Source organism: Amblyomma mixtum, chromosome 6, assembly GCF_055824585.1.
Source record: "Amblyomma mixtum isolate Tamu chromosome 6, ASM5582458v1, whole genome shotgun sequence".
Lineage (NCBI taxonomy): Eukaryota > Metazoa > Arthropoda > Arachnida > Ixodida > Ixodidae > Amblyomma > Amblyomma mixtum.
In genome coordinates, this window is record NC_143017.1 from 96087917 (window position 1) to 96111351 (window position 23435).

The 23435-nt window shown below is 46.5% G+C and overlaps 1 protein-coding gene across 1 annotated transcript; it reads left to right on the forward strand.

Moving 5' to 3' along the window:
- LOC149339770 (retinaldehyde-binding protein 1-like) lies at positions 1–23435 on the forward strand. Its single transcript, XM_089550992.1, has 5 exons — positions 1–375; positions 2434–2673; positions 13083–13276; positions 18439–18549; positions 22980–23435. The coding sequence occupies exons 1-5, from the start codon at positions 219–221 to the stop codon at positions 23208–23210; spliced, it is 933 nt and encodes a 310-aa protein (XP_089407118.1). The 5' UTR covers positions 1–218; the 3' UTR covers positions 23211–23435.

Consider the following 23435-nt stretch of genomic DNA (forward strand, 5'->3'; position numbering starts at 1 on the left):
CAGTGCTTGTCACGTGCTTCGCGAGCGGAGCGCTCGGGTTTTTCCACACTGGTCGGCGCCGGTTGCGAGTAGACCGACGCGACCAGAACAACTGTTCAGAAGCCGCATTCCAGAAATTCTTCACAAAACGAGTTACATTCGCACGCGAACTAGCTTCGAAAAAGTCCTTCGCGACTTACAGCCTTTCTCCGCGCGTTATTATTTTGTAGATAGCCGCTATGCAGGGGGTGTACAGGAAGAAATCAACAGAAGACATCTACGATACCTCCGAAGAAGCCCTTCCTTTTCATCTTCAACGCATCGCCGAAGACGACCTCGGGGAAACTCCTACTAGAAGGAAGGAGTCACTCGAAAAACTTGCGAAACTTTTATCAGGTGAGCCACCGAAATTACAAGCAGCGAGGAAAGTAGAGTATCTCTCTTTTCGCTTCTCTACTCTCAATGTAAACAGCTCTAACAATGAGTTAATCTGACGAATAAATCATTGTGACGTGCTCTTAATAGAGGCAGAGTGTACAGAAAAATTGGCAGTGGTTTAGCTCTGGTTAAACCTGGAGGATTGCGACAGCAACGAGGAGAGAGAGAGAGAGAGGCGATGGAGAGCGCGCGGCAGAGGCGGCGGCCCCGGCACGCTAGCTATGCGCCACTACTGCGCATCTCTCTGAGTCACCCTCTGAGTCACTCGCGCAGCGATGGTGGTGGCCCGCAAGCTGTGCGCTGTGTGACGTCACTGCTCCACGCGCATTCGCAGTATGGCCTTTCGTCAGCTCCGCGAAATGGCTCGGTGAGTCGCGTAGTGTTCCTTTCGCAACAAAAACAAATTAGCACAAGTTGGCGACGGCAGGAACGAAGGAATCACACTGCGCGGTGTGGAGATATCGCGAAAACAACGAGGTCGAGGGCGTACAGGCCAGTCCCAGATTTTTGGGAGGTGGAGACTGATCGCTATATGCTACAAAAATACATGGTGGAGCAGGCCGCTTTGCATGGTGTCAGGTTGCAAGTGAAAAAGCGGGGCGCTGGTATTGAAACGCCCAAGCTTTAAGAGTGGCACAAACAACAAAATAGCGTTCTTCTGTTGCAATATACCCACACTACGTCGTATCAGACTTGTCTGTCCAGAGTCACCAGCGGTCAAACACTTAATGAAAAAATAGATGCCGTTGCTTCCTGTAAGGGCGCATGATCTCAACTCCTGTGCACAGTCACTCCTCGCTTGAAAAAAAAAAAAAAACTTATTACACCGACCTCACCAGTCCTGAAATAAAGGGAATGGTTTGGCACTCTAGGCACTTTCCCGGCCAGGGGTAGGAAACTTTCTTATGCAACATTGTCCAGCATATACAGATGTCAGCGCCAATTGATTTCATAGCGGTCGAAGGGAATCCAAATAGAGCGTGGCTTCATTCTCATGACAACGGTATGCATCAGAAAAGAAACTGCACCCCCGAGCGAGATTAGTCCATGGCCGAATTGTCTCTGTGACCAATCATTCAATTTTAGTCATGAGTTCACCGCCAGTCGCTAGGTACAATGACGTAGTTGGAACCGGAACTGAATGGAGTTTCCTACACCTGGCCCGACTCCGCGACAGGAGCGTCTCCTACCACCGGAGCTCCGCTTCTAGGCAGTTCCTTTTCGGTCATCCTGCACGCGGTATGTAACGACCCACGTGGAGTGAGGTAGTGAATACTGCGTGCGAAATTTGCATCTAGAGGAACTCTTGTTCCGTTGCTGTGTGACATTTCGAACTCACTACAAGCGGCAATACGCCGAGGAGGCCTCGAACAGCATTTCATTGCCGACCTCAGAACAGTGCACCGACCTTTGGGCTAGTTGGTTCATAGCATACACGTACAAGTGCTAAAAAACACGGACAGAGAAGAGACTTGGACACACGAGCACTCGTGTTGTCCAAGTCTCTTCTCTGTCCGTGTTTTTTAGCGCTTGTACTTGTCTGCTCAGAACAGTGAACAGTGAATAAAAGGCGAACTTAGAAGTATCGTTGTGTCTCACGAAGAAAAGTTATGAAAGTTAATTTTCATCCACGATGATAGAAAACAAAAAGGAACGGCAGCTTTAAAGCCCATCATTGGGAATAGAGGCAAATCTAATGGGTGTGGAGATTGTTGCGAGAGTTTATATTTTATTGTTTTTGGAATAGCCATAACATATGACAGGACTGGAAGTTCGACGATGAAATCAGGTAGAATAAAATCCTAATCTGCAGACATCTTGACTATTCCCTCAAGTTGTCGCTTTTATTAGTGAAGAGTGGTTGCACACTATTCTACAATTTTACACAGATCACAGAAGATAGGTTGCACGATATTCTGATATTTTGCATAGATAATTTCATGTCATGCCCTCGTGTTCATCAAGAAGCCATGCTCAGTGTTGCTCTTAACGGTTACGTACTAACATTACTTGCAGAGGAGCCCGATCTCAATTCAAGAAAGGACACGGAATTCCTCCTCCGTTTCCTGAGGGTAAAAAAGTTCAACGTGGAGAGTGCATTCCAGAGCATCAAAAATTACTACTACAACCGGTGCACCTGCGATTCGTTGTACCGCGATTTTGTGCCGTCGACTGTGCCCCCTGAAGCAAGAAAATTGGTCATGATGATGCCATCAAAGGACGTCCGCGGGCGCCCTATCATACTGATCAACATTGGCAAGTGGTCTCTTTTCACCGTTCGTGCGGCGAATTTTATGTCTCTGATGGAGTGGTGTAAATTTATTAGTGTATAATAGATAGACGAGGACGCCTTACGCACGTAAAGCTTCGATGCTAGCGTGAGCTGCGCCTAGACATGTGCCATACTCTCGTGCAAGTGTACTGCGCTATGCTCTCGCGTACAGTGACCCCGTGTGCAGTACTCTTAGAAAACAAATTTTCCTTCTAGAGGCCCGTTTGCTATACGATGTCAGTGCACGTTAAAGAACCTCTGGTGCTCGAATATTCTGGAGCCCTTCACTTCGGCGTTCCTTATAGCCTGAGTTGGTTTGGGACGTAAAATCCTAAAAAAAAATTTCCCGACGAATCACGATGCTAACAAATATGTAGAAATCAGTTTACACACGTATAAAGGAAAGTAAGTCGAGTATGGATGACTGTGAAGCAACGCTTATTGTGACTGACCCATATTGCTGTTGGGCGCAACGTTTATAGATCCTTTTTTTCTATAAACGTTGATTAGGCGAGCATCGTGCCAACTCTATCGCGCTCAGTAGCACATGAACGCGGGTCACTCTCGGCCCCCGCATTCACCTTGTAGAGCGGTGACGGTCAAAATTGCACTCGAAATTTATCGGCCTCATCGATCTCGGCGAACGCGATCCTTCAGCTGGTGACAGTGTAAATCCACTTTTGGCTCCTGAATCGCAAACTGCTAACCATCGCCTACTATACATACAATCAGGTTATTCATTCCTGAAAGCTGATTAGCTTTACATGACGCGACAGGAACTTCCGGAGATTATTGGTTTGGCTAGCAGATAAGTTGAACTGGCAGAGTCTCCCATGTTCTGCATGCGTTAACGTAAGCTTCGTATTGACAGATGTGGCAGAACAAGGCTATGTATGCACCATGTCGAACTCAAAGCACTAGCTCATCTTAAGGAAAGTATATGCAGCGCAAAAAACAGGCACAGCAGAGAATACACAAACTACAGGACTGGCGCTGACACTAACGACTGAAATTATATTGAAAACGGCAGAGATTTAAATAGAGACAGGCCATCACATGTCCAAGAAGATAATGAATCGCCATGAGATTGTAATACCAGCATCAAAACCACTCCAACGGTTATCACACAGCCCAAAAATCACGAGAAGGCATGTGCAGCTACTTAAAAAAAATTAATAAAAAATAAACGGGTGAATCATGAAAAACAACAGAACAGGAAGTCATATCTTATCACGGGCTGAGACACGGAAGTCATTAAGCGTAGCAAACGCAGAGTCAAACGCGTGAAAGCTAAACAATGTAAAACACCTCAGGAGACCCCCGGCAAAAATAGAAGTAAAACCTAAAATCCTAGTACAAGCAGCGACAAGGAAGTGAGAGAAAACAGGCACCCAGCGAAGGGAAACCTAAAAGCACAAAGGTGGGCTAACCAATGCTACCATCCAGAAATTCGATTTCTTTCTTGGATAAGGCAATAGATGGTTTTCTTACGCACTAGTCACCTCCCTTGGATATGAGCCAGGCCTCGATCACCCCCCTCTCGCGTTGGTCCCTCGCTCTGTCCCTAATTTCGGACTCCCCAGCGCCAGTCCTCTTGTTTATGTCTTGTCTGCTGTCCCTGTTTCTTGCGCTGCATATGCTTTCCCTTAGATGATCCACCGGCTAGCCCATACTAAAATTTTGATCGCTAGCGAATCGCTAGCATCCTTCGACATTGAAACCTCTGGCAGAAGCCAAGAGCCGGCCACATTTATGCTCCGAGGAATAAAAAACAAGACAATCCATAACCAAGACTCGCAAGGCCTCAGTACGCCTTTGTGACGTCTCGAGGGTCCGGGAAAGTGGCTCCTCTGTACCTAACGCAACAAGCATCGCGAGCGCGTTCTTAACCTCTGGATTGATCCTTTCACCGGCCACGTAGCCAGGTCGGTAATCTTAGCCAAAGTTATTTTGAACCCCTGGATTTTTGAAGCATGGGCTTGTTTGCCAGCCGATACAGAGACTTAATGGCTGAGGCAGGGCAAGAAGGTAGGCTGGCCAACCGGCTTCGCGCTGATGCCTGGCAGGCGGCATGTCTGAACGGTCTGCTCAGGTGGTGGTGGTGAAAACTTTATTTGAAACTGGGGAGTTTGGGATACGTAGGTCCTTGGACCCCCGCACGGTCCCACTGCACTCGAACGTCCATGTCCCGGAGGACCATTAAATAGAGCACTGTCATATCATACTTTGTTTACTTAATCTAAGTTGGATGAAACTACAAACTGAAAATTGGTCTTTGAGGAATGGGAATGCAACAGTATCTGTCTCACTTCTCGATGGGTATATTAACGGCTCCTTAAGGAAAGGGGTAAACATGGGAGTGAAAGACGAACGGAAGAAACAGGTTCCATAGAGGAGGGCTGCGGAATAATTTTGACTAACTGGGAGTAAATTTCAGGTTCTCTTTCCTTGCACCAGAGGTGCCCCGCCAGAGACGGTTTGTTCACTTGAAGACTGAAGCGTTCCTTCGCACCAGGGGTGCCCCGTCAGAGACGGTCTTGTGATGAGTTGAGATGCAGGGGTAAGGCGAATACTTGAAGTTTATGTACAGATATTTACATTGCATACAATTTCAGGCACTAGAGACAAATTAAGCAGCAAAAAGATACAAAACAACAAAAAGGCGGAACTGGCTAACACTAGGGGAGGCCCCTACTCGGCATAGCCGAAGATGCATAGCATCTCACCTTAGCGCAGAACCCCGCTTCCGGCTCCGGGGCCCGGTTTTAAAGCCCTAAAGGCCCGGCCCACATTTGGTAGTTTCCAATCATGTTGCACTCTTAACATGATTGGCTCTTCAAGGGCATGGCGAGCCCTCCGGCTTCTACAAGGTAAACCACCCTCTCCATATCAAAATAAAAGCAAAAACAAACACAAACGCACAGTCGTGCCAGTACGTGCGGGATAGAACATTCTCTCCACCACAAAATGACAAACACAAATACACATTCGTGCCAGCACGTGCGCGAATCGGTACCGCGGATCAGGGGACACCCGTACTTCCCGGCGCATTCGCGAGCGGCCGCGTTCCGAAAAAGGAGACGCTTCGCTTTGAGGGTGGTGGTGGTGGTGGTGAAAACATTTATTAAGAAAGAACAGGAGGTATGTTTGGATCAGACCGTGAGGGACCGATCCTTACAAACACTAGGTGGAGGTCCCTAGTATGGGACCCCAGTGGCGGTTGCCGCCGCCCGGGCGCGCCCGACTAAGGCTTGTTGGGTCTGTAAGTCGTGGCAGCCGAGCAGGGTCGTCTCCCAGTCCTCCCGGGTTGGGTTGGGGATGGGGGGAATAGCGGGGTTGGAGGGGCAGGCCCACACCATGTGATAGGTGTCAGAAGACACTACAATACAGTGCGGGCAGCTGCCGCTAAAGGAGGGGTCAAAATGTTTTAGCGCTGCCGGGCACAGCAATGTATTGGTGAGAAGGCTAAGAAGGAGCCGCTCATCCGCCTTCTTCAGGCCTTTAGATGGGCTAGGGTAAAGGCGATGACAATTTTGATAATATGTTGCAATATCTTTGAATGTATAGACCGGATTAAAATCGGGTTCCTGATCGGATGGGGAGGAGAAAAGAGCCCGGTGAGAGAGCGCGCGGGCGGCTGCGTCTGCTGCATCGTTTCCTGCCAACCCCTGATGAGCAGGAGCCCATATAAGGTAACGGTGTGCGGGGTCCGTATCCCGTATGCAATTTTGGTAGATTCGATAGGCTAGGAAGGGAGTGCACGACGTTCCGACAGGCCCCTCGCGAGCCGGTGATTATGTATTTTGAATCGGAATGTGAGGCCGCGAGAGCAATCGCGACCTCTTCTGCTTGTGTTACACTGCTGGCTCGGAAGGTGAGGCCGTTAACTGTGTTGCTGTTGTGAACTACCGCGGCCGTGTACCATCCCCCGTGGTGAGGGCCGGATGCGTCCGAGGGAGAATTACTGTTCCCGAAGGCCCCGCGTACACAACCGATCGCTTACACTGGGGATGATTAGCGTGCACTGATCCCCTCGTGGTCGAAATTATTGTGGAGCCCTCCACTACTGATGTAGAACGTGTACTTATATTGTGAATCATAAATAAGCATTTGAAGTATCCCCTAAAGTTTTCTTTCTCAGCGGCGGCTTGCACCCTTACACCTGCCGGCTTAGATATCGGAGTGGAGCCCGAGTGTAGCATAGGATGATGATGCTTCACATTGCAACAGCTCAGTATAGTTAGCTGTAAGCTTTTTTCCATCGGTTGCAAATATTACAACGAATGTAGAAGTTCTTGTGCGGCTGAAATTGTACGCCAGTGTTTCTTCTTTCGTCGTGCTGTCTCAGTCATAAGTTGTTAGCAATACTTGACATCTTCCTCCCCATCGATAAGATGCTAGTGCACTTTTTCGCTAGCATTACGGTGTTGGCCGTCTTTCGCCTTCAGTTCTTTTCGTCGCAGGACCATCTACTGAGGGCGAACACTATGCAATGAAATGTTCTCAACTGCTTTTTTTTTCTCTTTAAGCGTGCTTCCTACCATTACTCACTTTTTTATAATGGCGGGTCCACTCACAGCTTGTTTATGATTTTGGTAGCGCACAGCGAGCCCAACGAGCATTGAATAAAAAATTTCCGGGCACTCGCCAGCGTCTCCACCGTACAGCGTGAAAAGTGCAAATAAATGGTTTATGTAGCAACAGCCTTCAGCAGCTGTCTTTGCCACCTTTGCAAGTGTAAGCAAAAAAAGAAAATGTCCAAGATAGCATGACCAAGCTGCCGGCGCATTCGTCATGTGACCGCTTTTGTAGCGCACTCCCGGGCTCTTAAAATGCTGCCATAACGTCTTGTTCTCAGCATCAGTGAGATTGCAGTAGCTCTCGCAAGGTAAGCGCCAGCCCTAAGCATATGTAAATAGTATTATACACTGCGTATAAAGCAAAGACTGCCGAGACAGTCGCAAGACAGACACATATAAATATTTTACTGACCGCTATGATAAATCTTCAAGAGTCACACTGCAGTCAAGTTGCGGTGGGAATGAATGCGTAGGCTCAACCAAAGTACAAAAATTGCTCTTTTATTAAAACCGACGAGAGGAAGTACGCGTGTTCTTGGTCAGAAAACAGCCGCTAGCAAAGTTTACCAGCGGCCGGCGTCGATCAGACAGGGTTTTTAGTGTCTATATGTTCCAGCCAAGCTTTCAAGCGATGATTAATAAAGTAGCGATCTTGCTAAGCACAAATACCAATCCCCAGGAGGCACAAACACGAAGAGAATATGTGAGCCTATCGGTGGGAAAACAGCCGCTGCGAACAGGCCTCTTGCGGCCATTTGTGCCCCTTCTGCGATAGCTGCGCCAGTATCGGCACGCGTTGTCCCTTCATGAAACTCTGGCCGGAGTTTCGTGATCAGAAAAAGCATTGAAAGGTTATGGTCTCGTTAAATACACTGGTGCAGCTGACCCAGGGAGGACTGCTGAACAACCGCTGAACACCAACGAAGTCAAGTTCGCCAGCCGCACTGCCACAATAGTATTGCTAGAATTTGATCCGGTTTCGTACCGCTGGTATCGCGATTGAAAGGGACCGCGAGAAATTCAACAACAAGCACGGAATCACTAAATTGGTGGCTTCATAGCCAAGGGGTACACCAGCCCAATGCATGTCATGAACCTTGAGGAGCTTGAAGGTCACTGCGTTTTCCTGATTACAATGGAAACCAAGATCCCACCAGAACATCATGTTGTCAAGCGTTTGTCTACTATTAACCTAACACCGTTGTGCACAAAAAAAGCAATGAAAACTGCTTTCTTTACAGTTTTTCTTTTAATCACAACTTCTTGTACGCCTCTGGGAGAGTTTCGATCGGGAACCAAAGTGCCCATATTAAAGTGCCACGACTGTAATGTGTTGCTTCCAGCGGCTGCTGTAATTTTTCTTAGGCGTAACATAAATCAAGTCAAACGTTCATAAAAATTAGACACATACGTTCGCACGTATTAGGGATTTGTACACTTCGAACAAGCTGTGTTTAATTGTAGCAATGATTCCTGTTTTTAATTCCGTGACACCGTGCTGTCACAGCCTAAACCGAAAATAACCCGCAGGCAGCCCAGAGAAGTAGTTGTGTTCAGTCACGCATTCACGCAAATATTTACTTCAGAAATAGGTCCTCATAACCGGCAGGAAAAAAATGCTGCTCCCGAAGAGACAGTTGCACTGCACACCAATTTTTTTACAAAGGTTGCACGGTGCCGCTGGCCAGTCATAAACCAAGCACCTATAATCCCAAAACGTACTGCACGGGTCGCCAAGGCGCTGCTGTGGCGACGCTGCTGTTGTCGCAGCCGAAAACAGTCCGACAACCGTGCAGCGAAGATCGTGTCGCGTCGCACACATGGCAGTATGCAAGGCAGTCTTCAGCCTTCAAGTGTAATCAAGATCGGTAATCAATGCGTAGCAGAAATAAGGCCATGTGATGGCGGCGGTCGCGATCACTGCAACCATCGCAACAAATGCACTCGCTGCACAACGCCACGTTCATTTCAGCATTCGGAAAGCACGACGTGCGTAGTGACCTTTTACAGGGACACATTTTGTTGCCATGAGAGAAAACCACTCGCTCCAACCACAATCCTTTCATCACACGGACATTTGTATCTGTGCTATATGCGGTTCATGCGTGCACAGGAAATTCACCGTGAGCAGCTGTTACTCGCCGCTGCTCGTGATGGTCCTACCAGGAACTAGGAAAGCTTGCAACAACCACATAGAGCTACAAGTAAACACTTCGTGACACCGCCACCAGAGCTCAGGCCGCCACCGTGTTGGCCTTGCTTCTCTTTCAAGAGGCGCTGTCTCAAATTGATAAGCGTAAATCGTTGCAGAATTCATCCAGGGGAACTGTCGGTCGCTAATGCTGCACGCGGCGAAGTTCCCAGTCGGTCTGAACGCTCGTAATATCAACATGTGTCTAATATTATGTTTCGTGGCAATGCTGCCACCACCTATGCCTCGCTCTCCAGTTCAATCTAGAGCTTTGTGATCTAAGAGCTCTGGTATAATGCTCTAGAATAGCTCTGGTTCAATCGACGGAATGCCATCTTGCCCTGGCAAAAGCGAGGAGGAAAGACATGAGACGTCACCTAAAAACGGAGGAAATGGCTGCAATCAGGTCGGCGGCCGGACCCGCATGCCCGCAAAAAAGTTAAAGTTGAATCAACTTTTCCCCGGTCGATGGAACGGCCACACGCTTATAGCGTGGCTTGTGCGCTGCGTCGCCCGCATGCTTGGGGATGCGCACAAAAAAAAACAAAAAACGATCGTATGACGGCCTTTACCTTTCTTTCCATATCTCCCCTCAGGGCGATCTCATAAGCTCTAACCTCTTCCCACAAGGGCCTTCAGCTGATTGGGGTGTGTGTGAAATAACTTGGCTGTGAATCTCGAGAAGGAAGAGGGCCTGCAATGGTCGGTGAAGCTCCTTGTTCTTTGGAAGCGCAATCTTTCAGGTGCGCACATTCCCGTCCTTTCCTGGGAAGGTTTCCTAGACTCTCCCCTTCGAGCACATTTGGCGGGGAATCCGCATACGGACAGAATCCAATACTTTTCGGCCTTCGTCATCTCTGATGCTGTCTAAACTTGCATTTCATTGGAAGGGTGGTGGGAGTTATGCTGGAAGCGTTTTGTCCAGACTGTTATGCGGAACACTCTTGGCAAGAAGCCGCTGTGGACGACGTTCATGAGCGGGTCCGGTGCGCTGCCGGTAACTGCGTCAGCACTTGCACAACCCTTTCTTCTGCCGCACAGGCCTCGCTGTTAGTTTCTGGGAGGACAATGGAGCATATTCCTGCAGTCTTCGACCACTCGTGCCCTAACTACTAGGTATCAGTTGCAGCCAAACTGGAGGGCATGGTGGTATTTTCAGCATTTATGCGTGGCTTTTCCTTGCCTGCAAACTGAAGGACCCATCAGATTGCATCTCGTGCACTCCGCTGGCAATGAAAGCCTTCCACTTCAGTGCAGAGCTACTTATCCACCTCAGGGCAACGGTTGAGTCACTTCAGCTGTGCACTAAAATAGATGACACATTCAACTGGTGAAAAAGCGTCTTGGCCAACCTAGCTCCAATTAGGGCCGCCATTAGTTCGAACCGTGGTTCTGACATGTGCTTTAAAGGATCCACCCTTTACTTAGCCATCCAAAGGGACACAGTGAAGCGCCCGTCTTCACTTCTTGTCTTCGTGCAAGCGGTGTCACCGTGACCTTTCGGACTGGCATGCGCAAAATGTGAAGCTCCGGCTCGACATGCTGTCCTTTGAAGGCGTGTTTATGACGTACCGAAACGAGATGAAACTTAGAAGCCTTAGAACTTAGAAGAAGACCAAAAGTCCCATTTGTAGAGTACGTCTCGATGCAGCTTCTGATCCTATCGTGTATCGCGCTCCAAAAGGGTTTGAACCAAAATCTTCACTGCAGTAGAAATTGGTGCAAGGAACCGGGGGGGGGGGGGGGGGGTAGAAAATACGCACTAACGCTTGCAGCAACAATCTCTTTGTGTCCTGCTGCGTTCTCAAAAAATCTATCAGGGGTGTTTACCTCAAACACGGAAAGTTTGGTCGCTGCCGACGGCACCTGTCTAGTGGCGGTAGGTGGCTTGGGCTGAAGACTGCGAGTTAGGCTCAGATGTGGCCCCCGATACTGATGCGGTTGTTGATCGGTCTTCGCTCGACCTTTGGTTTCATAGAGCTCTTTATATTTGCTTTTCGCTTCGCTTATCTTCACACTGTAGGCTGTTGAGGCGGTTGACTCTGGGTTGATTACCTGTGTTTATCTTTTTCTGAGTGCTCTTGTCAACTGTTTTAATATCTTCTAATTGCTCCACAAGAGGGTCAGATTGTTCTTCCAACTCACTGCTCTGGTCTGAAGGCTCATTATGTATGAGGGTTCTGGCTGCTGTGATGATCGTGCCGATGCTTTGTCGCAGTGCGGCTTGCTTCTTCTGGCTAGCAGTTCACAAATATTCCGGATTTCGGCACAAAAATTATAATTAAATGTTCACTACTTCTTTCCTTCTTTTTAAGGGAGCTACGAAATAAAACGGCTGAGCCACTCGCATTGACGGGAGGATTGTGCGAAGACTCGTTCGGGTGGCGAAGACCGCGCGCGCTCAGGAGACTTCAAGGACGCGTTGCGTACACATTCGATTCTGCCTCAAGACTTGTTTATCTATAGAGGTTTGAAGTGTTGGGAAAAAAACACATAACAAGGAAGGGGGAAAATGGGGGAAGAAACCAGGGAGCGCGTCTTGTGTGAGAGAAAGAGAGTGAGAATGAGCACCACCTTTTACCTTCGCCCGTCCCGGTGAACGCCTCCTCGGTTGGCAATGAGTCGTGTTGACGCCTCCAGCTCGGCGGTATGTGCAGCGTGGGAGGCCCGTTCAGTCCGATTTATCCGCCTTCCCTTGTCTCCCCCAGAGCCGTCTCCTATTCTCTACATGCCATATGCGAAAGCCGCCATGGTGGACCAGTGATTGCTGAGCACAGGTTCTAGGAAATCACCTATACATCAGTCGTCCCACTTTCACCGGGGTCAAAGAGCAAAACGCCTGTGTACTGATATTTACGGGCATGTTAAGGATGCCCAGGCGGTCACAAATGATCCGGAGCTGCCCTCTACTGCGTACCTCGACGAGTGACGCAGAGTGATGGTTTGGCAGGTGAGGATTGATAGGACGATATAGTTAGTGGAATCCAATAGATATTAACTAAACAATGGGCATTAAATGGGCCGGAGAGGATGCACTCTCACAACGCACATTGCGAAAGTACTCATTTGTGGCCATTTCCGGCTAACGTAGGTGGGAGTTCGAGCTACTGAAAGGCGCGATGCGGCTGCGGCCACTTCTGTCCAGATGTAGAGCGCGAAGTCTATTAATAATTATATGGTTTGGTTTTTTTACGGGTTTCAACGTCCACAAGCTACTCCCTCTATGAGAGACGCCGCAGTGAAGTGCTCCGGATAATTTGGATCACCTTGGAGTCTTTAATGTGCGGTGACGTAGCACAGTAAATAAGCCTCTAGAATTTCGCTTCCATCGAAAATTGACCACTGCAGCCGGGATTGAACCTACATTTTTCGAGTCAGCTGAACACCATAAGTAGTGAGCCATCGCGGCGGCTTATTATTCGTCGGAGTGGACACGCCATATCCCGTGCTTACTGCGTTAGCTGACTGCAGCATGCGATGATAGGCGCGACAGTAGTATGTCCGTCTCATCCTTCGTTGAATTAATGGCTCATGCATCGTTCTAACGAAAACTCCGAGTACATCAGTTACCCAAAAGAAACGCAGAAATGTTGGCCTCACTTCTCGTCTCCTTCCCTTGCAGGTGGGTGGTCGCCGAAGGAGATTTTGTACGATGTATTTCAGAAGACATGCATGATGTGCCTCGAACACATCACTTCCGACCCAGCAGCTCAGACTGTCGGTATGGTCCTCCTTTTGAACTGCAACAATTTTGCAGTAGAAAGCGCACTCGCCATGAAACCAGGACTGATTAAAAGAGGGCTAGAGTACATTCAGGTAAGCAATATGGTTAACGTCGTGGAATACGCCGCGCAATAATGTAGCATACGCTGCAAGACCACAAAATAGGGAAAATACCCTTAATATACAAGTCACGACCCACAAAGACCATAGATTTTGGCTGGCTGGATATTGGAGTATGTGGAAGTGCACATTCTCATTCGAACACAAACCACAGCCTACGCGATATGAATTGGAACCCGTCAACATCCTTGTCTGAAGGCTCCTGTACGTCAATTATTATTATTTTCATGCACGTTCAAGGCGAGATGAAAAAAAAAACATAAGGAAAGGGAAAAATTGAAAACAAGACTTTATGGCACTACTGTTATCACAACAGTTGCTGAAGTATCTACTAATAAATATAAGCCAAGGGGTTCTTCAAAAGCTGGTAACCTTTGATGATTGCTGCTAGTTCAGGAAAGCGATTTAGTTTGCTGTTTACGTGATAAAAACGACTTGAAAGAACAAAAAAGAAGTTAAGTTCACAAAATGGGATAGCAAATCTGCCGGTATGATCTAATTGCGACGTAAGGTGATCCTCTCTAGGGATGAATTCGCTTCGCAAGTGTGAATGAAATACCTTATGGAACAGAAAAGTACGAAAAATCTAGCGAAGTGAACAACAGGATGGTAAACAAACCTAATTTAATGGTGTGTACAGGACGTATGTTAGCGGTACTGCTGTAATCAGAAAGGTTGAAATGGACTGCAATCTGTCGCACAATTCAAGATGAATTAATCTGAATTTTTTTTATGGGAACCCTCGATACTTGCAGCCCATTGTAGTTTAGCACGTGTTAACGTTTTGTACAGCGACAGGCACTTTAGTGAAGTTGCGACGGATTTACGCAATCATGCGGTATGTTTGATTTGCTGAGGTTTTCGTGATTTGGCGTCCCAAAGCGACTCGGGCTATGACAGACTCCGTAGGGGAGGGCTGCAAATAATTTTGTCCGCCTGGGGTTCCTCAACGTGCGTTCACATTGCACAGTACACGGGTCTCTACATTTCACCTCCACTGAAATGCAGCCGCCACGGCTGGGATTGAACCCGCGTCTTACGGTCAGCAGTCGAGCGCCACAACTCGGAGGCATCTGTGTGGGTATTTATGCGGCATGTAGGGACCAAGTGAGTGTTGACGTGATGTGCACACCATGGTACTTATACAAACGTAGAGATTTTACGGGGGATGGTTTATGAATAAAGAAGGGAGGTATAATAATTCAGATTGCGCAAGCAAAGTTTCCTTGTTCGTGTTAAGCTTCATTAGCCGTATTTGGCAGCGCAAAGAAATAACGTTGAGGTCTAGCTGAATGATTGTTACGTCGTCATGACATGTCATTTCCCGAGAAACTAAACAACCGTAAGTTAATTACTGCCAAAAGTTAAAAAAAAATGAAGGTTGATTTGCGTAGTTACGCCAAATGTGAGTTAGGAGTGCTAGCAGTTTGGTTCCAGTGTTCCAGCGTTCCCGAATGGCAGTTGTTAGAATAGCGGTAATGGGTTTATGTCAATATATGCGGAATTCAACATTCTCTACAATCGTATATTCCTGGGAGTCTTGCTGACACTCCAGGCGCCGTTGTGCAGAGATCAAATGATGCACCTGTCTATGGCAGGTGCTTCCATCGGTGGGACATCGGTTGCTAGGGTAGGATAGCGATCATGGTTGCTCTTCGAGACCCGCCTTTCGCGATTATTTGAGCTGCCGCCTGGCACCTCCTTAGATAAGGGACTTCATTATTCTGCAGATCGGTGAATCTGGTGGCTTCTTGGTGGTGAAGTCGAGGAAGGGGAAGTGCGCAACACAAGTATTGCGAATTGCGATGACTGCATAATCAACTGCAGCTGCTCAGCATGGGCCTTTTACGAACTCCCCAAAATTCGAAAACCTAATGTTTCGCGGCTTCTCAACGTCGACTTCATTACGTCACCATTACGGGCCCTCTCGGTCTTTCTACATTGAATCCTCTCCGCCATAGTATGTAACATGATAACGCATGTGCGCCACTCTGGCCGCTTTTCTTAACGTCTTTCCCACGTTCACGGAGGGGTGTATGGTATCTTTCGGCATGGCGTCGCTCTTAACCAGCTTTCCTGTGCGCATCGCCCTCGGCGCAAAGAAATAAGTCCTCGAGGCGGACGCTGACCTTGGCGCCAGGACAAGCCTAAGCTCAGAAGAACTCTGCCGGTTCTTGGGCTTCTGCTACTGTGACAAGTGGCAGTTGAATTAATGATTGGTCGCTCTGCACCACAAGTTCACCGGGAAAACCCACCGGGCCCACAAGCCAGTCTCACAAGCCCACCTGTGGCAGCACCTGCCATCGCAGGGCAGTGGCGCATTGCCTATCCGCTGCACCACTGCGCCAGGAAGGGCATGAGGACTTCAACTGCGTCATACCCTTAAGGCGGAGCTAAGAAGTGCCCTCCAACTCTTTTACCATGGTTAGAGCCCTACATGGTTGCATTCCTATTGGGAACGTATCATATGGAACTCGCAACAGGGTGCGCTGGTTGGCGAAATATTGAAGGTTAAAGAAATGCCCAGGTAAATGCTTCTCTGAGAACAGACGCAACCTCATTAAAAAGCATAGCATTTCAAGGCTCCTCACACTGCTCATAGCAGCGTCATCTTCTTGACTGCTGACACTCCAAAATTTTTTATTTATCTTACTTAGCATAAACGGCTTGATTTTACAAAAAAAAAAAGTTCATTCCAGCGTTCTTCAGCGCTTGCAGCTATTCGCTGGATACTGCCATATACGCAATCGGACGAGTCTCTCTCAAAGACATTTTGGCTGACCTATAGAATTACCTGTTCTCGTTTGATCGGCGTCTTATATTAGTTGTAGACCAAGAGGTGTCCGGTTATAGTGTGGAGAAGCATGGACGTGTTTTTCTTGGAAACAAATTTTTTTTACTAACTTAGCAAAATAGTCGCTACCGTACGTCTCTTAGTCGGCAGGAAAATGTTAAGAAATGAAGAAGATTTTCTATAAATAGCGTCAAATTGTTGGTTCTTGCGAGTACAGATAGTTAATAATCTTTGGACATATTTCAGCTGTGAAATATTTGTCACCAGCAAGTAATGAGTGATCACTCATTTACTGGAAGGCGAAAGATGTTGAAAACGATAGCATCCCAAGAAATAAGTAGGAGGACGTGTATGTTAGCAATAAATGTAATGATCTAAATGCGCTTCATGACAAAACGTTTGGATGAAAAAGACGAACACATTATCAAAAATTCTGCGTCTAGTGCTGATTGCGGATGCATTGCAGGGGCAGTCTTAAACCATAACATCGAAACCATATGAGTCTCCAACCAAAAGTAATGAACACTTTTGATAACGGGAAGAAACGATCTTAAATGCACAGCATAATAATTTCACAAAGTTCTCTATAGAGATAGAGAGCCAATAAAACGAAAAATAAAAAATATGTATTTATTCTGGAACGACCCAAGCCCAAGCAAACCAAAATTGGTTTTGATGACGGTTGCACTCTTAGTGGCCATTAGCAGTATTTAGGGCCGTTGTGTGTTTGTCTGCAGCCTGTTTTGTGTCAGGCTGTACCTCGGATTATGAACAACCTGCCGAGGTATACATATACACCTGGCAATCTGTCCACTGAGGCAGGTGGCGGCTAGTTTAATTATTGGGAGCGAGATGTTGTTCGGTAACAGCAATGCGGTTTTCATATGTCCCACCGATGACTGCACCTGCCATCGCAGAGGAGGGCCGCACAGCTTAACCGCTAAACTGCTACTCCAGGAGTGTTATGAGGCCTCCCACGGATTTAGATTGGTAAGTAGAGAATGACTCGATCCTCATACACGAAAATTAATTCACTACCGCTAGCCTAAAACTTGCCGCCCCTGAACAGCAAATCTGAGCACCGGAACCGAAGCGAAAAGCCGAAGAGCTAGCGCACATAACTCGAATTTGGCCTAACTATGCAAACCGATCATCATTTTTCTGCATCAAATTAATCAAGGGGAATTGCGGTACCGCCTTTCCCGCATGAACGCTTGCAAAAGTATTGCGGTAAAAATTGCCAAGTGATTTGGAAGAGATTCGAGAAGTGATTTTCAGCGATAAACAAATTTGTCAATTTCGTTTCTTTGGAATGCGTATTTGGTCCAGGAGGAAGGGTGAAATAACGCCGGAATGACGTCTGATTTCTTTGTAGTTCTTTGTTATCATGAACACACTCCGGAAGAAATCTTTCAGCAGAAAACAATATAGAGCTATAAACAACCGCAGCCAACAATTCGCATGTATATGACCAGTGGTGTGCCGAAAAACAATAAGGTTCAGTATGTCAGAGGAATCAGATGCGTTATGTGTTAGCAATGCGACAGGATTCGAAGATGTTAATGCCATTGCCTGAGGTGACCGGTGAGGTTGGCGAAATTCAGGTCGCTCTTCCCAAGTTCTTTCCGCACATCGCCTTGCTTCTGCCGGCCGGACAGGTAGACGCTTCAGAGAGACAAACCTGGTCTGGATGCGTTCCTTCCCTCCAGCTATTGACATTCGCCGGTCTGGAGACGTCATATCGCTCCAGTAAACGGAATTTCTTCACTCTCGCGACGCCATAATGACCATGGCTTCGCACTACAAGGATTATATGCTATCGTATAAAAATTCTTCCGCCCCGCCTGCCAGTGATATATAAAACTTTACTTGGTCTCTCCAAATCCGCAAAGTATTGATTCTTAGCCAGCGCGGAAAATATAGAAAAATGTGAATTAAATACGACGGGAATTTTTAAAACTTTCCAATTACAACACCCAAAAGTCGTAGGCGGTGTACAAAGGTGTTTCGTGAGTCTCGAGAAATCGCTGAAATCAATATCTCGCTTTCTTGTGCTGATGCACAAGAAAACTAGGTATGGGCAAACGTCGCAAAGGTGTCGAAAAGAAGGTCTGAGTTCATATTTTTTGTCTGCTTGTCTGCTGATGACGGTGACAACCAATGAAGTGCGCATAGAAATATAGATTTGTGTGCAATATTTCGTATGCGCTGCCAGGCTCACAAAAAATGCACGCATCTGCAACTCTCACAGATGAAAAACTATAACGTTTTCCTTATAAGGCAACCACAAACCGGGCACTGTTTTTGTTGTTTTTCCTTCACGTTTTGCAAAACTCTTCAGGACTGCATGCCGTCCAGAATGAAGGCATTCCACGTGGTGCAACAGGGGTATGCTTTCGACATATTATACGCCATCATGAAGCCTTTCCTGAAGAGCAAGTTTGCCAAACGGGTGAGCGAGAAGCCGCACAATGCGCTTTTAGCAAGCGGTCGCACGGAAAGTGTTAACCACCTGACCAAAAAGGCGATGACAAACTAGGGTATGCACAGTATATGCTCATCCACATGACCATTTCCTCTTTAAAATATATCTATCGGAAATAGGACTTGAGTACCTACGCAGTCTCAATCTCTGCTTGCATCATTTCAACTCTCAACGAAGTCTCAAGTGCATTGTTGAGCTTCACGCACTCGCAGCTATAATGTGATAGATCCACTGCGATTTTCCGCAATCATGCCGCATTAATGTGTCATTTGAAGTTTGTTTTAGTTTATTTATTTATTCATACTGTTAACCCTGATTTGAGGGTCGTGAAAGGGAGGAAACACTAACAACTGTATCAAAAACGTTGATACATACTAAAAGTTCTTATATAGATATTACATCGACCAAAATTTCGCGTTAAAGTATCGCAAGCACAAAATTCCAATACGGTGATTCTAATCACTTTAAACACTAAAAAAAAACCCTAAAATAATGCAGAACTGTAAATACTTAAAAATAGGTTAGCCCTGAAGTGATGCAGCACGAAAATATGTCTCACTAATGTCATTTGAAATTAATAATGATTAATGAGGTGCTGCGGTGCCCTTACCAGCCAAGCACTAAACTTCGAAACTGTAGGCAGAGTAAGTAGTGTTGTGCACAGGAGCAGTCTATGCTATCAAGCTGTCCTGCCCGCAATAGATGCAGAGTGTTTTTGTGCTGATAAGATTATGGTAGTCAGGCTTTAATCACAGACCTCGGATTGGACCGGCAAGTTGGACTAGGGTGCTTTATTCATCAGTCCGTCATGCCTACTGAGCTCATAATTGCAATGGTCTGGCCGTTTTATAAAGTTAGTTCGCAGAGCAGGATAGAGAACTACAAGCACGTTTATATTTCTGAAAATATAGTTCTAATCCCAGAAAACACGTTCTTCTTACTAAGCCGAGTTTTCTGAAAAGCACAGAATTCTTTCCGATATTCAATATGGCTTCGCTCCCGGCTTGAGCAAAGTCACAGTTTGGAGGAATACTGAGATTTGTTATTCGTGTACTTTAAAAACAATGAGGTTCCATGTGTTCTTTTCCTTGATGCGAGCAAGGCTTTCAAAAATTCAGGGGGCACTTTGACTGTCTAAAGTGCGTAGAGGCGAAGACGTTTTCCGCACCACTTTGACTGCCTCTGTGGCACTGCTGACGTCACCACTAGGTGACGCCACACATACTTAATGACCGATTACTAAGTAATAAAAAATTACTAATTAATGAATAATTACTGGTTAATAACTAAATTCTAATTAATGGCTAATTAATGACGCTTAAGCTTGCCCATTAGGATTGAAACGTGACAGCATGTTGTGGCGCTGCCAGGAAGCCCACAGAACACCACCACCCGTTCGGCGCGATGCCTTGCCCTTTGAACGCAACGCTTTTTGAGGAAAGGAAATGGCGCACTAATTCTCTGTTATCTCGGTGGACACCTGAACCGCACCGTACAGGAAGGGAGGAAGTGGGATTGAAAGAAGAAAGAGAAGGAGGGCCCGTAATGAAGGCAATTAAAATTGTATTTGAGGAAAGGAAATTACGAAGTAACTGTTGTACATATCTCGGTGGGCACCCATCAAAAGCATGACACCTCTGCTGACAGCCTTCTGTCGACCACGATGAGGCATTGAAGACTTTCGCCTTAGTACAGTACACGACGAGACACTATTCGCAAACCTACGATGATACGAGATTTTGATCACATTTAAAGCAACTCTTAAAATATTACTTTGACAACAGGTCACAGACAGTTCAAGTCGGCAATTATTCTAGCCCCAAAGCATTTTTAACCTTAGGGGTCCCTCAGTGTTCCGCTCTGTCCCTTCTTCTCTGTAACCTCTATACTATGAACCGCAGTAGTGTCCCGGTGCCGCATATTTCGATGTGCGGGCGACACTGTGCTTCACTCTGATAATCCTTATTGTCCGAAAGCAATTGCAGACCTTTTAGGAGACACGGTTTCAGTGGTTGATTGGCGTGCACTTAACTCAATTTTAATTATTGCACTCATAAAAAAGTTAGTGAAACTTGCTCTTGATTTCCCACTCTTTCTTCATACGTCCTAATGTGCAAACTGCGGCTTTGCTTCAGTTGTGCATTGCGAATCGGTGGAATACTTAAATAATTATAATTCTATTTACAGTGAAACGAATTGAAATACTCATCTTACAAATGTTTGTAATAAACTTGCCTCAACATCTTGCGTGCTATATAATTCTCGTCTTTTGTTTCCTTTCGAAACTAGAAAAATTGTACGGCATGCTCTTGTTTATAATGTGCTCAGGTATGAAATCACTCTTTACTTTCACAGATCATTTTTATGGCGATCAAATGTAACCAGTACTTTAACGCATATTGTACGCAGCATTGTCTAAACATAAGTGTTCCGCGAGGCCAAAATACTTTCTCCTCTCTAAGGTTACCTTGTCTTGAGGCACTTTTCATAAAGAATATTAAACGGGCATTTTTGGCCACGCAATTTGTTACTCCTAAAGCAACTTTCATGATTTTCGGTTGCTAGATGTTTTAGCGATTCTCGTCATTTCGTGAGAAATTACATTCTTCACTTTCGACGCCCTTCCTAACGATATACTTTTTTTCACAACGAAAAACTGTACTGAACACATATATGCGTGAAAAATACAGTTGATATTTTTTTGTGTTTATGTCACTTGCTCTAAATAGATTGTTCCGCCTGTTGAACATACTTCCGGGTGCAGCCCGACATGCCCTCGCATCTTAGGTATTCCCGATGATCCAATGTACAATGTGATGTGCAGCATTAAAACCTGATTATTAATATTATTCACTGGAGCGGCGTAAGATCAAAAAGCTCTTTGAGCCGGGCCTAATGACCTAGCTTAGTGGGTCATCCGACATAGGCTGTGCGTCTGAAAGCTACGACCTGCTTCTAGAGACTGGAGGCAATTTTTTTGTTGGTTTAAGCCATATGTGCCCTCGAGTCCATCTCAAATTTTTTGCAGCACTGTAGAAGTTAAGGACTTCCTCGGCCAATTATTAGGCTGTGCTAAGCGTTTTTGTCTCCGCCTCCTCGTCGGCTTGTCGGCGTTTCACAGCACAGGCAGACATGACTGAAAAAGTGTGCAAGTTTTCGTTATCTACTCACTGAAGGTTGAAACAACATTCTGCAGTTTGAGAATAGCACGCTCACGTACGCTGAACGGAGTCATTTGGGGACGTTAAACTATCTGCCACATATGCACTTTTAATTCAGCGCATGCCGGACGGACGGACGGTCGGGCAAGCAGACGGGCGGGCAGGCGGGCGGGCAGGCGGGCGGGCAAGCTAGCGGGTAAGCGAGCGGGCAAGCGAGCGGGCAGGCAGGCGGGCGGACGGACGGACGGACGGACGGACGAATGGGCGGATGGGCGGATGGGCGGATGGATGGATGGATGGACGGACGGACGGACGGACGGACGGACGGACGGACGGACGGACGGACGGACGAAGGGACGAAGGGACGGACGGATGTACCTTAAATCGAGCGGCTGCTCACTCCGTCAAGCTGTGGCGTGCGAAAAGGTTGAGCCTGAAGGCTTCGTCTGGCTTCAGAAAATCATTTTTGTCAACAAACCAACATTCTTCTTATGCCTAGAATAGGCCGAATTCGGACTCAAAATAAAGAATAAAACCAATTTATCGCTCATGGATTTTGCTGCAGGTGAAAGGAGACAGAACCAAAGCCTGATGCTCTATTTATGGCCAGTGAACGGATCAAAAACCACTCTAACAACGACAATCTCAAAGTGCACCGTCACGTTGTAAACGCTATTTCAGCGTACGCAAGAGCCCTGCACACTTGACTTGTGAAATAGCGTACATAGCGCAAGCGTACGTTAAGGCTGCCTTTTAACTAGCGTTTCTAGCATGAGCACTTTAAAACACTATATGCGATAAGGCCATTTTATACGCACTACATTCCATAAATTGAAAACGTCGCGTCTCCACTCATCGCAGCTTTGGTAGTGCTGTAATGAGCTATTGAAATGGTGTGTATTCACGGATAGATGGGAAGGGCACAATGAATTCGAATTACAACAATTTGCGACTATCTGCACACCTGAAAATTGTTTAAGCCTCCGTTATAGTAAAAATAGGATGGCCAGGATGATCTTACCATAAATCAGCCTTACGTTAATTGCAGCGCCGACATTTTCTATCGTTCGTGGCCCAAGATCCTCATGAAGAGATAAAAGAAAGAATTTTTCTCTTGTTAACCATACTTGATGCTGAATATCTCACACGCATTCAACCACTCTTGTGCTTTGAGTCTTTTATAAGCCAAATGATTCTTACCAAAAGTTTTCTGTTGACGCGTTTTTCCTCTTCAAGTTTCAATTCCATGGTGAGAATTTCGAAAGCCTTCACAAGGAAATTTCGCCAGAGTTTTTACCGCCAGATTTGGGAGGCCAGGCAAAGTCACTTGATTACGACGGCTTCTGGAATGAAATGGACAAGCTGGAAAATCGCTTCGAAGCTGAGAACAGCTATGGCTACTCCAACAAGTACCTCGGAGACTTCGCCACGAAAGAGGAGGTAGAAAAAGACCTTGAATTTTTGTGAGAGAAAAAAGAAGAAACACTGAAGACCGAGGTTGAAGTGGGATTCAGAACCCTTCTGGAATACGTAGCGCACACGACACTCGAGTTTGCAGAAATATATATGTCAACAACTGCCCTTTGCCCCTGTTCTATTGTAGCAGGTCTTCTCATTGTTCCTGTCAGTGTGCTTGCTAAAAAAGGAATGTTGCTGGTGGCTGCTTTTATTGAAAATAAAAGTGCTTATTCA

Excerpts from the sequence above, each read along its gene's own strand:
- LOC149339770 (XM_089550992.1), top strand. The coding sequence starts at position 219 with ATGCAGGGGGTGTACAGGAAGAAATCAACAGAAGACATCTACGATACC. Across the intron at positions 2,674-13,082 it reads TATCATACTGATCAACATTG|GTGGGTGGTCGCCGAAGGAG; the intron begins GCAAGTGGTCTC and ends CTTCCCTTGCAG. Across the intron at positions 18,550-22,979 it reads AGAGCAAGTTTGCCAAACGG|TTTCAATTCCATGGTGAGAA; the intron begins GTGAGCGAGAAG and ends TTCCTCTTCAAG.